Source organism: Cryptotermes secundus, unplaced genomic scaffold (assembly GCF_002891405.2).
Source record: "Cryptotermes secundus unplaced genomic scaffold, Csec_1.0 scaffold257, whole genome shotgun sequence".
Classification (NCBI taxonomy): Eukaryota; Metazoa; Arthropoda; class Insecta; order Blattodea; family Kalotermitidae; genus Cryptotermes; species Cryptotermes secundus.
In genome coordinates, this window is record NW_019734352.1 from 108898 (window position 1) to 122917 (window position 14020).

Here is a 14020-nt window from a genome sequence, read left to right on the forward strand (position 1 = left end):
CAGTCAATAACCATTTAGCCGACTGACTGATTCACCTACTTACTCACGCATCGATGGCTGGATTGCCAACAAGTTACTGACTGGTACCATTTAGCAAAGAATGATAATCACAGCGATGAGAAGCATGGAATCCCGGATAAAGTGCTTCCACTTTAGAACTAAACACCAAGCACGGGGATGGAGATGGTTGAGATAAGCGTAATTATGCAGCACGCGCATAAACTACGGACTGACTGATCGGTTGTTTCAGGCAGCTGCAATTGTATTTCGTTCCACAGCTCAGTATAATGAATGGAATTCGAAGCGCGATTTCCCCTGTCATTCATGCCTCTCGTAACCGAAATCACGTTTCCATGTCGGTGGCACAGCAGGGCTCAGAGCAAATTCCATAGGAAACGCCGTGGTCTTCTTTATTGCACAAGAGGAGATAGCAGCGCGCCCTTGTTAACTACAGAACCAATGAGCGCAAACAATTCCATTTAGCAGTCTTCCTCTTGTGAAATGACAGTAGCTCAACTGGTAGTGTAATTCTTCGTCTGTGGAAACCAAATGTTCATATCCATGCACACAAAAGCCCGCCATTAGACCCCAATCGTAAGCATGTTTGACCCAGTCCCCACAATTACCTAATGTTTAAAATCCATTTTAATATCATTCTTAAATTTATGTCCGAGACAATTAACTGATCCGTTCCATTCCGGTTTACCTACAAACATACTGCATTTCGCACCACCCCCCCCTTCATGCGTGCTGCATGTTCAATTCGTTTCAACCCACTGTCTTCAATTTGATCATTCTAATTATATTCGGTGAAGTATTCAAATGGAAATTAATCTCATCGTCGTGCTATTTATGTTATCTATATGGAAGCTGTGCGAACATTTGTGGTGGGGAGATATTTCATGTAAGGCCCTGAAACTCGGTGAAAGATCGACATGTTAGCCTAGCCACGCCCTCTGGTAGAAATCTAACGAATTATCTATGGATATACCCATAATAGGTCCGTGCCGTGCTGTATGCAGAATTATTTCGAATATTGGCTCTACCAGGATCTAACTGCTTGTTCCGTCTGAACGACAAAGAGTAATGGCTGAACGGATCAACACAAGAAATGTCTGTTACCTTTTTTACCTAGAAATAGATTTGCTTATTGCTCGAGAATCATCCGATCCCAGTGTTTTCAGGTTTTTGGCATTCGATGGACTTTAGAAAGCAGAGAAAAAATAAAACTCGATTACTGTATATGTCTGTTATAGCAAGAGAGATATGAAATTTTGAATTAGAAAAAGTAAAATTTTAAAAAATTCCAAAAGGACAATGGTACATATTTTCTTTACGTAAACTGACTGTTATTTCACTCAACTAATATTCTACCAAGCACAGATCGTGGCATTTAAATTCAACCACACGCTGAGTATCCTGGTTACTGAACTGAAAATGTAGAATATCCTTACATGTTTTGTAATTACTTTGTATTAATATCATTAAGTTCCAACATCATAATTTCTCAGTGTATTACTCTACCAGATGTTACGTAAGCATTACTCCCGCAAAATGTCGACTGCATCCGGTACTATTAAATATGTTATCTCTTTACATTCAGTACCATGTACTGAAAAGACATGAAATTTCCCATCTCTGTAGCCGGTGTTCCGTCGTTCCTTAATTGTGCTTTCCGCAGTTGCTGTGAATTCTGTTTTCAAGTTTTCGATCTGTTAGAAGGTATCACTAAAACAAACTCCGTTGTTTTAGTCCGCAAGCGAACTATACCGACCAAGCGACCGCGGCTTGTCAACGAAGTTAGTGCCAACTTTAGTGGATAGAGGGTGTCGCGTGGTCAGCGCAACAAATCCCCATGGCCGTAATTTCGGTTTTCTAGACCGGAGCCGCTATTTCCTTGAAATAGCTCCTCAATTATTCTCACGAGGCTGAGTGAACCCCGTTCCAGACCCACTACTTCTAAGGAAATGTAGTAACGCCGGGAATAGAACCCGGACCTCTGGATCTGTAGCCAGGAACTCTGACCACTAGACCACAGAGCCGGTCAGAGGGTATTAATAACCGATAATAAATTCCTAACTCTTAGGTGTTCCAATAGAAAATTCATTAATTTCGTAAAAGTATTGCATCTTGTTGATGGCCCTGTGAGTGCATTCTAAATTTGAGCACGCCTTTCCAGTATTGTTTATTAAAACAGCGAGTCGAAAGAAACCCCCTATGTGTATATATACGAACATACTCGTAGTTGGGCCCTTCTTCATCTTAACTTTCAGTCCGATGTTCCTTTAAAAATAACGAGGGAATCGATTTCTTTATCCAACTCCAGTCAAACTCACAGTCAGGGAATTGCTTATAATCCCTTTGCTTCAAACAAATCCAGTCTTCTCCTGCACACTTTACGGAGTGCGACAGTTGTTTCGGAGCTACGAAACTGAAGGAAAATATTTTCAGCATGATGAGGTATGAAGAATTCTTCTTTCTTTATAATAATAAAGTAGTTTTGAATAAAGAAAGACCCTATTTCAATGACGGAAATTTAAGGGAGTTATGGCAATTTAAATATGGAGATGAGCCTGTAATATGGAATTTTCAACGAAAAAAAATGTCATAATAACTTCAAATTAGACCTAGAATAAAGTTATTTAATAATGTAATATATTGGGAGTTCTCGAGGGCACAGTTGAACACAATGTGATGAGTTCATTACACACGAGTCAATAACTAACTGATGGTTCAAATTCTTACATAAAGAGTCAAATTACATCAAGTCCACTCCCTCACTCCCCTTTCCTACAAGACCCATTTTAATATAATTTTCCGAACTTCATTTGTGTCTCCAAAGTAAGCTCGTCCTTGAGTTTTTCCTATTAACCTTTTGCATGCATGATTTGTTTTGCTCGCACAAAGTACATGCCCTGCAGGTATCAGAGTTCATGACTTAATTACCCTAACAATATTGGGTGCAGAGTGAAGCTCAACTTTCTTCATGTTTTCTTTTCTTTAATCTCCGATAATTTCCGCCCTCTTAAGTTAAAATATTATCTTCATTTCGTTTTCAAACACAGTCCATTTTCTCTGGATTCCATTTAGATTGAAGAATAGAATCTTAGGCACACATAAAGGGTTGAAATTTGAATTTTATGTATTCAAATCTTGGGCTCTTATCAAGAAATCTGAAGGTATATGCTTATTCTTGTACGTCTGCTTTCAACGATATCGAGGCTACACAGCGTCAATGATAGGATGATCAATGACTACGAGGTACTTGGTGGAATATTGTAAATATTTGTAAGGGAAACCGAAGGGCTCGGAGAAAACCTGCATCAGAACTACTTATTTTCGCCACAAATCCCACGCAAATTAACCTAGAATCAAACCCGGGACGCCGATATGTCAAGCCCGTAACCATCAGCCTTGAGCTACGACACGTAAAATGTGTGTTTACGTTCCGTCACAAGGTCACAGGAAAGTCATAGGAGACGTAATAAATGTTTTGAAAATATGAGGAAGTTAAAATATCTGGAAGCGACAGTAACCCCCCCCCCAAAAAAAATGATAGTGACGAAGAGGATTAAATTCGGGAAATGCTTGCCAACATACAGTTCATAATATTCTGTCTTTCAGTGTTATGTCTAAAATTTAGAGATTAAAACAAAGAACGCTACAATTTTACCAATATTAACATTAATGTGAAACGTGGTCTCTAACCGTAAGTGGTGAACACAAGTCGGCGTTGTTTGATAGTAAGTTGTGAAAGAAATATTTTGATTTTAAAAAGGAAGCAACAGGAGAATGAAGAAAACCGCAAAATTGGGAGGTTCATAAAAAGAAACTCATACAATAGTCACACCAAGTGGGATGCGATGGGGCGTACATGTGGGGGTGTTCAGAATGCATATATAATTTTAGTTGGAAAAACTGAAGGGAGGAAACCACTAAGGAATCTTAGGCGAAGATGGAAGAATAATTGATTAGTTGTATCAAACACATCCTGTGTGAATGGCCGCGCCATAGCTCAAGAGGTTAGTCGATGGCTTCCCACCGCGGCGGCCCGAGTTCGATCCCAGGTCTGGTCAAGTGCGATTTGTGATAGACAAAGTGGCGCTGGGGCGGGTTTTCTCCGAGTATTTCGGTTTACCCTGCCAATCTTCATTCTACCAAATTCTCCATCATCATAATCACCCGGGGCAAGCTACAATAGGCCAATCAGTGGCCGCCGTGCCGAGTGGACCCAGCTGGACTCCACTCCCCACTAAGCGGATTAAAAAAAAAAACATCCTGTGTAAGGCACATTGTGTCTTCTGCTAACAGAACATTACATACATACATACTGTAATTATGTGAGGGCAACAGCGGTATGTCTCTCTGTTAGTGCATGGTTGACAGAGCTAGTGTCATGTACACTAGTTGTACCAAACACACCCTGTGTGAATGGCCGCGTCATAGCTCAAGCTATGACTTTCTAAAAAAAAAGTCAGACTTCCTCTGTTGAAAATTATAGGTCCATAGCTTTTCCCAACAGATTTTTCGATGTCTTTTTTATCATACATAATCAGGTTTCTCATTCTTTTAAAATAGAAATTTAACCCTTCCTAGCATGGTTTTATCACATCTAAATCTACTGTTACCAACTTAGTCACTTTCCTTGACTTCGTTCTCCCTTTAGTCTGTTTAAAAAGTCAAACTGACTATTTTGAGTTTAGTAATGCTTTCGACATTCTTCCACACGCACTGCTTCACGACGAACCCAGTAACTATGGATTATCTTCCGGTCATTTAAACTGGTTTCTCAGTTATTTAACAAATAGACAATCTCGTGTGCGTTATTGTGGTATATTTTCGCGACACTTGTTTTGCAGTCAGACGTACTTCAGGGGTAGTTTTAGTGCCTTTGTTTCTAATATTTTTATAAATGATTTATGTGACGTAATTAATCACTCCGACTGTCTTCTTTTTGCAGACGACCGTAAAATTTATCGAGCAGTGCATTCACCTAGTGACTGGTTTCTTCTGCAGTCAGATATTGTTTGCGTACATAATGGGTGTTCGGAAAATTTCATGTAGCCTAATTTTAGTAAAATTTGGGTCATCTCCTTTACCAGGAAGACGATCTTTCTGAATTATCATTACTGACTTGGAAATTCTTTATTTTACGAACAGACTGTATTACGAATTTGCGTGTGCATATTGAATGCAAACTTCATTTTCAGCGTCATTCGATTTTCCTTCTTCATATGCACTGAAATTACTTCGCATAATAAAATTTCCTTTTTCCATCTCAGTCTACCGATGCTATACGTTGTTTCGTCGGGTCTGAACTCGAATATGCTTCTGTCGCTTAGAACTCTGTTACGATTACTGATTCCAATAAACTTGAGTACAATGAAAGAAAATTTGCAGCCCTCTGCAAAAATACATTTCTATTAGGAAATTAGATTTAATTTCCCGTCTAGAAAACCGAGATTAAAGGCCATGGGGAACCGTTGCGCTGGCCACGTGACACCCTCTATCAGCAAAAGTTGGTACTAACTTCGCTGACAAGTGGCGGTCGCTTGTTCGGTATAGTTTGCTTGCGGGCTACAGGCCACAGACTTAATTAGATTTTATTAGATAATTATTATTATTACCTGTTCCTTTCAGAGTCAGTGGAGTTCCTGTACTGCTTCTAGGTCATTTATGGAGCCGTATAATTATTGGTAAGTAACAGGAGTAAGAAATGCTACACCGAATTACATCCAAAGAGAAATGCTCATTAATATGAACAGCTGTGCGCGAGGAGTACAGTCGGGCCCTGAGTACAGACAGTTTCCACTTGCTCTCTTTGCACCTTCGCATTCTGAATGCTCCTAGATGACCCACTTAGACGTACCAGATCTTTACCAAAGTCGAAATAAGAATTCAACGTTTTTTAATGTCCTCTAATATCGAATGACCTCAGAATCTGAAAACGATTCTCGAGTTCAAATATACAGACGTACAATCGATCTGCCATATATAGTTAGTTAGTTATTTAGAGAGGGTGGGTTTCCCCATGCACCGCGACCAGTTTGATCTATTGTGCTTCCCAGTCTCTTTACCCTACCGATAAATGGTGCGTACCATCAGTCCCGCCGAGCAAGCGAGTTCGGCCACTTGCTTAGCGGTGTCTATAATGCTTCCCCCATCTATCGGAGGCCTTAGAGGCTATTGTTGGGCGGGAAACGTCCTGGAATTTGGCTCAGTGATCCCCTTTGGGGATATGAGGTTCTTTTACGTGCCGTAAAGTTACGACACGGGACACACAGCTTAAAGTCCCACCCGGAGATCTGCCATATATAAGTAGAATCCCTAATGCCATGGAAATAACGAATTTTAGTGCTACTTTACAAGAATATACACCGATTTTACACAGCAACTCCATTTATAACCTGTAAGGTACCTGCCTAATTCGTGCGCACAGCAGGAGGGACTTTGAAATCAAACTCTGAGTACTTTAAAGGAAAATTACACATCCATATTTATCTTTTTTGGAGCGATAAATAATCAGTTATTAAAATTAGTTGCGTGTAATTTGATTAGCGAAGATATATTACTATACTTTAAATATATTTCTGTGGAAGTCGAAATAAAAAATACGTATAAAATCATGTTCAGAAAACTCCGAAGGGAGTTGGGAAACGGAAGTAGTTACGACGATAACACTAAAAAGGGCATTAAAGGAATGGGATGTGAGGTTATGAGCTGAATTCAGCAGGCTCAGGGTATGGTTCAGTGCAGATATGGAACTTCCTGCTTGGTGAAGTCAACGTGTATAAGGAAGAAACTTTGCCATCGATGTGGAAATACAGCTCATGATTTGCATAGCTCCGTCACTAGAAGGATGATTCACAACAGCTCGTAACGAACCTTTGAGTTTCATAAAAGAAAAATAATCTTTTGACCAGATCTCAAGGCATTTAAACCGCGGAAAATGTTATAAAATGATAAATATGTTGACGGTGAGAAACTTTATGGTCATATCTGACAACTACGCTGTAATGGGAATTTATATTAATGGGAAAAGCGAAAAAAAAAACAGGTTGGGTACAAATCTACACCGTTATTAATTTCATTATCTACATTTTTCTACGCTGTGATATCGTTGAAACCACTGATAACTGTATATAGTGCAGCTTTTACGAGGTTCATAATACTACTTTGAGCCGTATTCACATTTCAGACAGCGCACCCCTGGTTACACATTATTTTTGCATCTATCTCACTCAGATACATAACACGAAGAAACATAAAATATTTATAAATGTTTTTGCCGAAATGTAGCAGAATTATTCACAGCTTGTAGTGGGAGGGGGGATAAAGGACACTCATCCAAGCGGAGGAGACACGAAGGTAAAATGCAAAGTTGTCTCTGTGCTTAACTAATTATGCTCTAAGCCATGAAGATTTATGGAGGAGTGGATATATAGATCCATGTATTCTGCATCTCGGCAGCAGTTGGACGTGAGTGGTCAGCTTTACGCCCCGGCCGCTTTACAGCCGGGGAAAGGAGAAAAAACTTTCCCCTACCGGGACTCGGAACTCCGATTCCTCGGCCGTCCAGCCCGTAGCCAGTCTCTAAACCGACTGCGCTATCCCAGCTCGGGGTAGACACGAAAACGTTATATCATTACGATGACCCACACCCACTGTCCCATAGCAAAGGAACGGACTTGTGAGGGGGTGTCACACCAGCCAAACTTAAGTTTCGTGAGTGAATGGAAAGCACATCCGGGTGTCATTAAAATAAATAAATTCCATATCAAACCACATTAAACTACTTTTACGCCAAAATAAATGCAAACAAATTAATAATTAAACGTGATTTCTTTTATACACTGAGATAATAAATACAGGCGGGACCCGGCCTTTAGCTACTGGAAGTTCATGGTTAATTTAACTCTACGTTTCTCGCTGGCCTCTGTGTACGAAAGAAAATGTTTAAACAAAAGCAGACTGGTAATTCGCTTAGTGGGGGGTGGAGTCCAACTGGGTCCACTCGGCACGGCGGCACTGATTGGTCTATTGTAGCCTGCCCCGGGTGATTATGATGATGGACAATTTGGTGGAATGAAGATTGACAGGAGAAACCGAAGTACTCGGAGGAAACCTTTCCCAGCGCCACTTTGTCCACCACAAATCCCACTTGACCAGATCGGGGATCGAATCAAGGCCGCCGCTGTGGGAAGCCAGCGACTAACCGCTTGAACTATGGCGCGGCCTTAGCAGACTGGTTAAGTTCTAACCAGAACTGCTTTTATAATACTTTTGCTTTTCCCCATAGAAACTGATACATTGCCAACCTGGCCTCTTTCATGCAATAAGCGGCCGGACACAAAGACAAAGAATTACATTGGTGAGATAGACATTGTGATACAGGCTTAAGTCTGGCCTAAGATAACTGCATCACTTACTACTTCTGGGGTTTTGAAGGGAAGAATTCTCTCTTCGGAGCCATAACATAGGGTTTCATATGTCTGTCCGTCCCACGAACCGGTAATCCACAAGTTGCAGGTCTAGTCCATGTAGTCATTCAATCCAACTAATCTCCCATCCCATGGCGTGGCAGTAAGAGCATTGTTGATATTAATTAGTGGCAGGTCTGCCAATTATACAGCCGATAATGTGTGCGCTAGAAGCTAAGCTTTCATGCAACAATTATAATAAATTTAATGCCCAAATATTACAGAGAAAAACATTTATCAAAATGCCCCCCCCCAACCTTTCGACTTGTTGTGTACATATTTCACAATTAAACCTCTTACGAATGTAAGTAATCCATTGTAGCGAAAATTGAGTTCAATACACGAAAAATAGGTACAAATTAACACACTTCATAGCAAAAATGCGTAAATAGGGTGTCTGTAATATGAGGGATAGTTGTATGTACAGTATTTGTATTTTGTATTTACACACTACATGTAAAAGTTACATTAGGAACCGAAAAAGTATTTTAACATCTTACATAATTTACTGCCTTTGTTTTAATTAAGGCAGATGTCTCAAAGTAATTTATGTTACCTCATTCATATTAAATTTGATTTTTGGACTTCGCTTTTCAATGAATGCATGATTATGTACAGAACAGTGCTACGGACTGACGTATGAGGATGTGAAGACAGCTGGGTCAGGAGTAGAATTCTCTCCAATGGAGCTATTTACCCTGAAACAAGAAGACCTGGAACAAAGTCTTGTTTACCTGGGAAAGGACAGTCTGTCACTAGAACAAGCATCTTCTATATGGAAGGCCTTAGTAAAGGTCAGTTAATAACGGTTAATTGTTGGTTATCCAAGCTTGGGTAGCACTGAAAACTATATTTTATTTCTAGAAAGTAATGTTGCAAACTGACTAACTCCACTGGAGTCCACTCGGCACATCGGCCACTAATTGGCCTATTGTACCTGCCCAGGGTGATTATGATGATGGAAAATTTGGTGGAATGAAGATTGGCAGGGAAAACCGAAGTACCAGGAGAAAACCTGCCTCAGCGCCACTTTGTCCACCAAAATTCCCATTTGACCATATCAGGGCTCGTACCCAGGCTGTCGTGGTGGGGGGCCAGGATCTAACCGCTTGATCTATGGCATGGTCTACAGTACAGATTTCCTGCTCCTATAACAAATAAAAGGGCATTACACCATATGCAAAAATCCTCCATCAAATTTTATTCAGAGCTAGGCCATATTTGGGGGGCAGTGATTAGAGAATCTCCATGGGGCCTCCACAAAACAGAAATAGAACCTGCAGATGTTACTTGTCAGTGATTAGACAATCTCCATGGCGCCTCCACAAAACAGAAATAGAATCCGCAGATGTTACTTGCATATTTATTTCTCCAAAGTCACGAAAACTTGGTTCATATTTTTCGTTAATATAACAAATAAAAACAAAAATATTCTCATAAACTAAATTTGTTGTTAATGGTCTGGGTCTCCACATTCAACTGTAAATCTGACTCGGGTCCTGAGCCAAGAGACTCCAGTCCACACCTTCACACAGTTTCTCTGTGATCTATCTGTGACATTCCTCACTTCCAACTTTTCTCAAGTGTGCTACATATGCTCCTTGACTGGCAACAGAAATCAGATCCTAAATCATCTATTGATAGTTTACAACAAACAAAAAAGGAAACTCCATGGCCTGTAGTCCACAAGCAAACTATACCAACTGAGTGACCGCCACTTTTTGGCGAAGTTAGTGCCAACTTTAGCAGATAGAGGGTGTCGCGTGGTCAGCGCAACAAATCCCCACGGCCGTTAATCTCGGTTTTCTAGACCGGAGCCACTATTTCCTTCAAATAGCTCCTCAATTATCCTCATGAGGCTCAGTGGACCCCGTTCCAGACCCACCATTCCTCAGAAAAGTGAGGTGATGTACAGTACATCTATCCATAATGCCTACGAATATTGTGGTAAGAAAGATGGGCTGGGCTAGCTTATGTATATATATTGGAGGACAAACCCACAAAGGCATACAAAATCTGATATCTGATTGCAACAAACAAGAAAAAGTTGGTAGATCATGTCACATGTATTATGAATATGTACAATAATATGTACAAATTTATGTATTTTAAATATACATAACTTATGAAAATTTTAATAATTTGGTCATTAAATGGTCCTACAAAATACTGCAGAATCAACATGAATTTGTGTATTAGTGTTATAGAGAAATTTAAAAACCTAACAGCTGATCTATAGACTATGAATGGCATTTCATATGATTACAAGGTACAGTATAGTGGTTGAATACTCCTTACAGAAGCAAGTAAACTTAATAGGTACAGATAATCTGTGATGGTGGCCCTAAGACTGAAGCATATTGGGTTAGTTATACTGCAAGTACTGTGAGATAGCATCAGCAAGTGATGTAGATTCTTACATCAACATTACAGTGTTACTGGATTATATTTTCATCATACTTCCAATATACANCTGGGCAGAATTTCAAATGTGCTTGCACAAAACTTATTTTCTGTCAAGCCACCTACACAAAGTAAAATATGCCTGGTTTGTGGAGTAGCTGGCCTTCAATAAATTTTAAATTACATAAACAGAGTTGCATTTTAAAGGGATCTTTTCATTTTGTATGTGGAGTCTGAATAGAAAGGTATGCTATCCAATATAAAAATGTATAGACTAATTGGAAACATCCATTTCTTCATGCAACAGGCATATGGCGATGTGAGCGAAATACCTGACAAGTGTCTGCAGCAGCTAGGATGGATTGCTTCAGGTATCCCACTGGAAGATATAAGTAACATCACGGTAACTGAAATTGATACCATTGCAGCCCTGGGTCAGTTCCACAATCTGTCACTAACACAAGTATGCATTTGTTCGCAAATAAATCAATACATTTCTCTACACTAATTAATAATCCTTAATTCATTATATTAGCTATAGTAAACATTCTTCACCATGGTTCATCCTTTAACTAAACTTTGAATGCTGTCTCTCAGTAATTTCCCATACTTACTTACTTATTCATGGAGCTGAGCCCTTCTTGAGGAGCCGCCAATTCTGCAGCTTCTCAAGAATTTCCTAGCATTTTATTGAACCAGAAAGTTCATCACCATGTTCACAAGAGCCCTCCACTGGTCCCTATCNAGAGGTTCAAAATGGATTTTAAGAAAACAACTTCTAACAATGGAATAAATTAAGAGTTATTACTCATGCATGGAACATGTAGAATTTTTTTTTTCCCCCTGTGGTGCTACAGCCCCAATTTGGGCCTAGACCTACCTCCATGAAACTCTCCGTTTCACTTCGGTTTACTAGATCTTACACATACGGCAGGACTCCTTGGGTGAGTGATCAACTCGTCGCAAGGCCTCTACCTGTAGACAAACACAGAAAAATGCACACAAACATCCATGCCGAGTGGGATTCGAACCCACGATCTCGGTTTCCGAGCGAGCAAAGATGGTGCATGCCTTAGACTGCTCGGCTNGGAACATGTACAATATACTAGGCAATTACAGCTGTCTTTCCCATCACCATTAACACCGTAATAGTAACACACTTTATCATTTGTATATTAAAAAATGGGTAGTTGATATGGTGTACCACATTCACATTCAAATTCATAAAAACCAGTATATGTATATCTGCCAGACATGCTCATCTGTGCAAGCACCAAAAGACTGTTTTCAGTACAACGCATGCAGTAACAGGAGCAAAACACAACACAGAACACAATACACAAATATATGTAGGAAGAATGCTCACATAAAAGAGGATTGGCATAATTCGCGTGTTTGAGTGCAAGTTTTATTATTTAGAATTCATCGTCTTATATGACGAATACAGATTTTAGTCATTTTAGAATGAAGACATTAAGGCATGCAGTACAATANATACAGATCAAAATTATCAACTGCCAATGATACTAATGCGTATCCCAAGTTCGCTATTCCTGCATTGGGTATTATTGTGGAAGATTCTGACAGCAGTTGTAATGACTTATAAGATTAATGTTCTCTTTGCAATCATTTAAACAAACTCAAATTGTAATAATCACAGGGTTGTAAAATAAGAAAAATATCCCTAATGCAGTAATAGGTTTTTCCTTTTTTTTAAAACGTAACTGTTACAAAGAAAGGAGTTGTATATATTCAAACCATTCCCCTGAGAGCACAATAGGCCCACCACTGTATGTACAGGGAACTGCTTGCCAACCAGGACATACCCATAGATCTAAAGCAAGTACTTCGTGAAGTTGCTAAAAATGTAAATTCTCTGGAAGTTAGGCATCTGACTGTCCAATTATTTGATCAGCTTTATGCCGAGATGGTCAGTGACTACACACAGCTCCTATAGCACAAAGGCGTTTGTTGACTTTCATGTGAATAAGCCATAACTCGCCTGTCTGAGCTGTGAGAAGAACTTTGGCTATGTAAATTATCATATATTAAGAAATGTCTTTGCTTGAAGACTGTGGATTTATACTTGCTAAGCAAGGTGATATCTACTATATTCTATGTTCATGAAAAAGTGAGCATGATAATTGCAAAATTGTAACAGTGGGTTAAACGACTCAATCGCGGCCAGTGGATTCTGGACATTAATACAAATTATCTTATCAATGTGGAGCTGCATCTCTGTCTTAAGCTCACCAGAATCAAGCTAGAGATCTCAGCACTACTGTCAGGCCACAACCACTTCCATTCCTCACCAAATAACTAATCTTTTGAGAGAGGCCTACATATACAAATCTAATTTAAATAATTATTACTTTACATTTAACAGAAACTAATGATAAAATTCATAATTTCCTGTATATCTATAGTTCATTTTGGGGGGGGGTCATACTTAGAATTTAATTGTACTGTAGTTTGACCACTTACAAGTTAACTCATTCTGATATAACTCAAACAGAGGTTAAGTTGATGGGGCAGAGGTTTCAAAAGGGGTGCATGTATAATTTTGGGAAACAGTAGTGTGGGGTAAGGAGATGGCTTTATATCCATAAGATACTGAGTCTGAGACCAGCAAAACTTGGTAAAGATCTCTCTTCATGCTTCCTAGCCTGACAGATTCAAATGGTTGTGAATGTGTTATACTGCAGGATTTTTCCATGGTTCACATCCTGCATTAAACTTAGGTCCCATTTTTCTTATTCATCTTCGATATCATCCTATCATCAGAGTCAAATTTCACTCCATGGATATCACTTAAAAAAATAAACTTCTAATATCGCCATTGCTAAACAGGCAGAGACCAGGACAATCAGGGACAACAGAATTTCACAATATGCCACTCTGTGCCCAACATAAGTAATAAACAACAAATGAGCTTATGTCTCTGCCTTTCAGCTCACTGCTTTGGCAGCACAGGTCCACAAAAGCTGGGCAGCCAAGGAACCTGAAGACTACACATGTTATGATCTGATAGCATTACAACATATACTGTGTGGCTTCAACCGCACTGCAATCGAGAGGATACATCCAAGTGCATACAGGTAATACACACTTTCCATAATGGGGTGATCATTTCAAAT

The 14020-nt window shown here is 39.5% G+C and overlaps 1 protein-coding gene across 1 annotated transcript in view; it reads left to right on the plus strand.

Moving 5' to 3' along the window:
• The first annotated feature begins 2404 nt into the window (after positions 1-2404).
• LOC111868801 overlaps positions 2405-14020 on the plus strand; it is a 17413-nt gene continuing 5797 nt past the window's right edge. Inside the window, exons 1-5 of the mRNA XM_033753167.1 lie at positions 2405-2460; positions 5641-5696; positions 9099-9274; positions 11191-11346; positions 13836-13973. Coding sequence (XP_033609058.1) covers positions 2453-2460; positions 5641-5696; positions 9099-9274; positions 11191-11346; positions 13836-13973 — 534 coding nt within the window. The 5' untranslated portion in view covers positions 2405-2452. The remainder of the gene's footprint in view (positions 2461-5640; positions 5697-9098; positions 9275-11190; positions 11347-13835; positions 13974-14020) is intronic.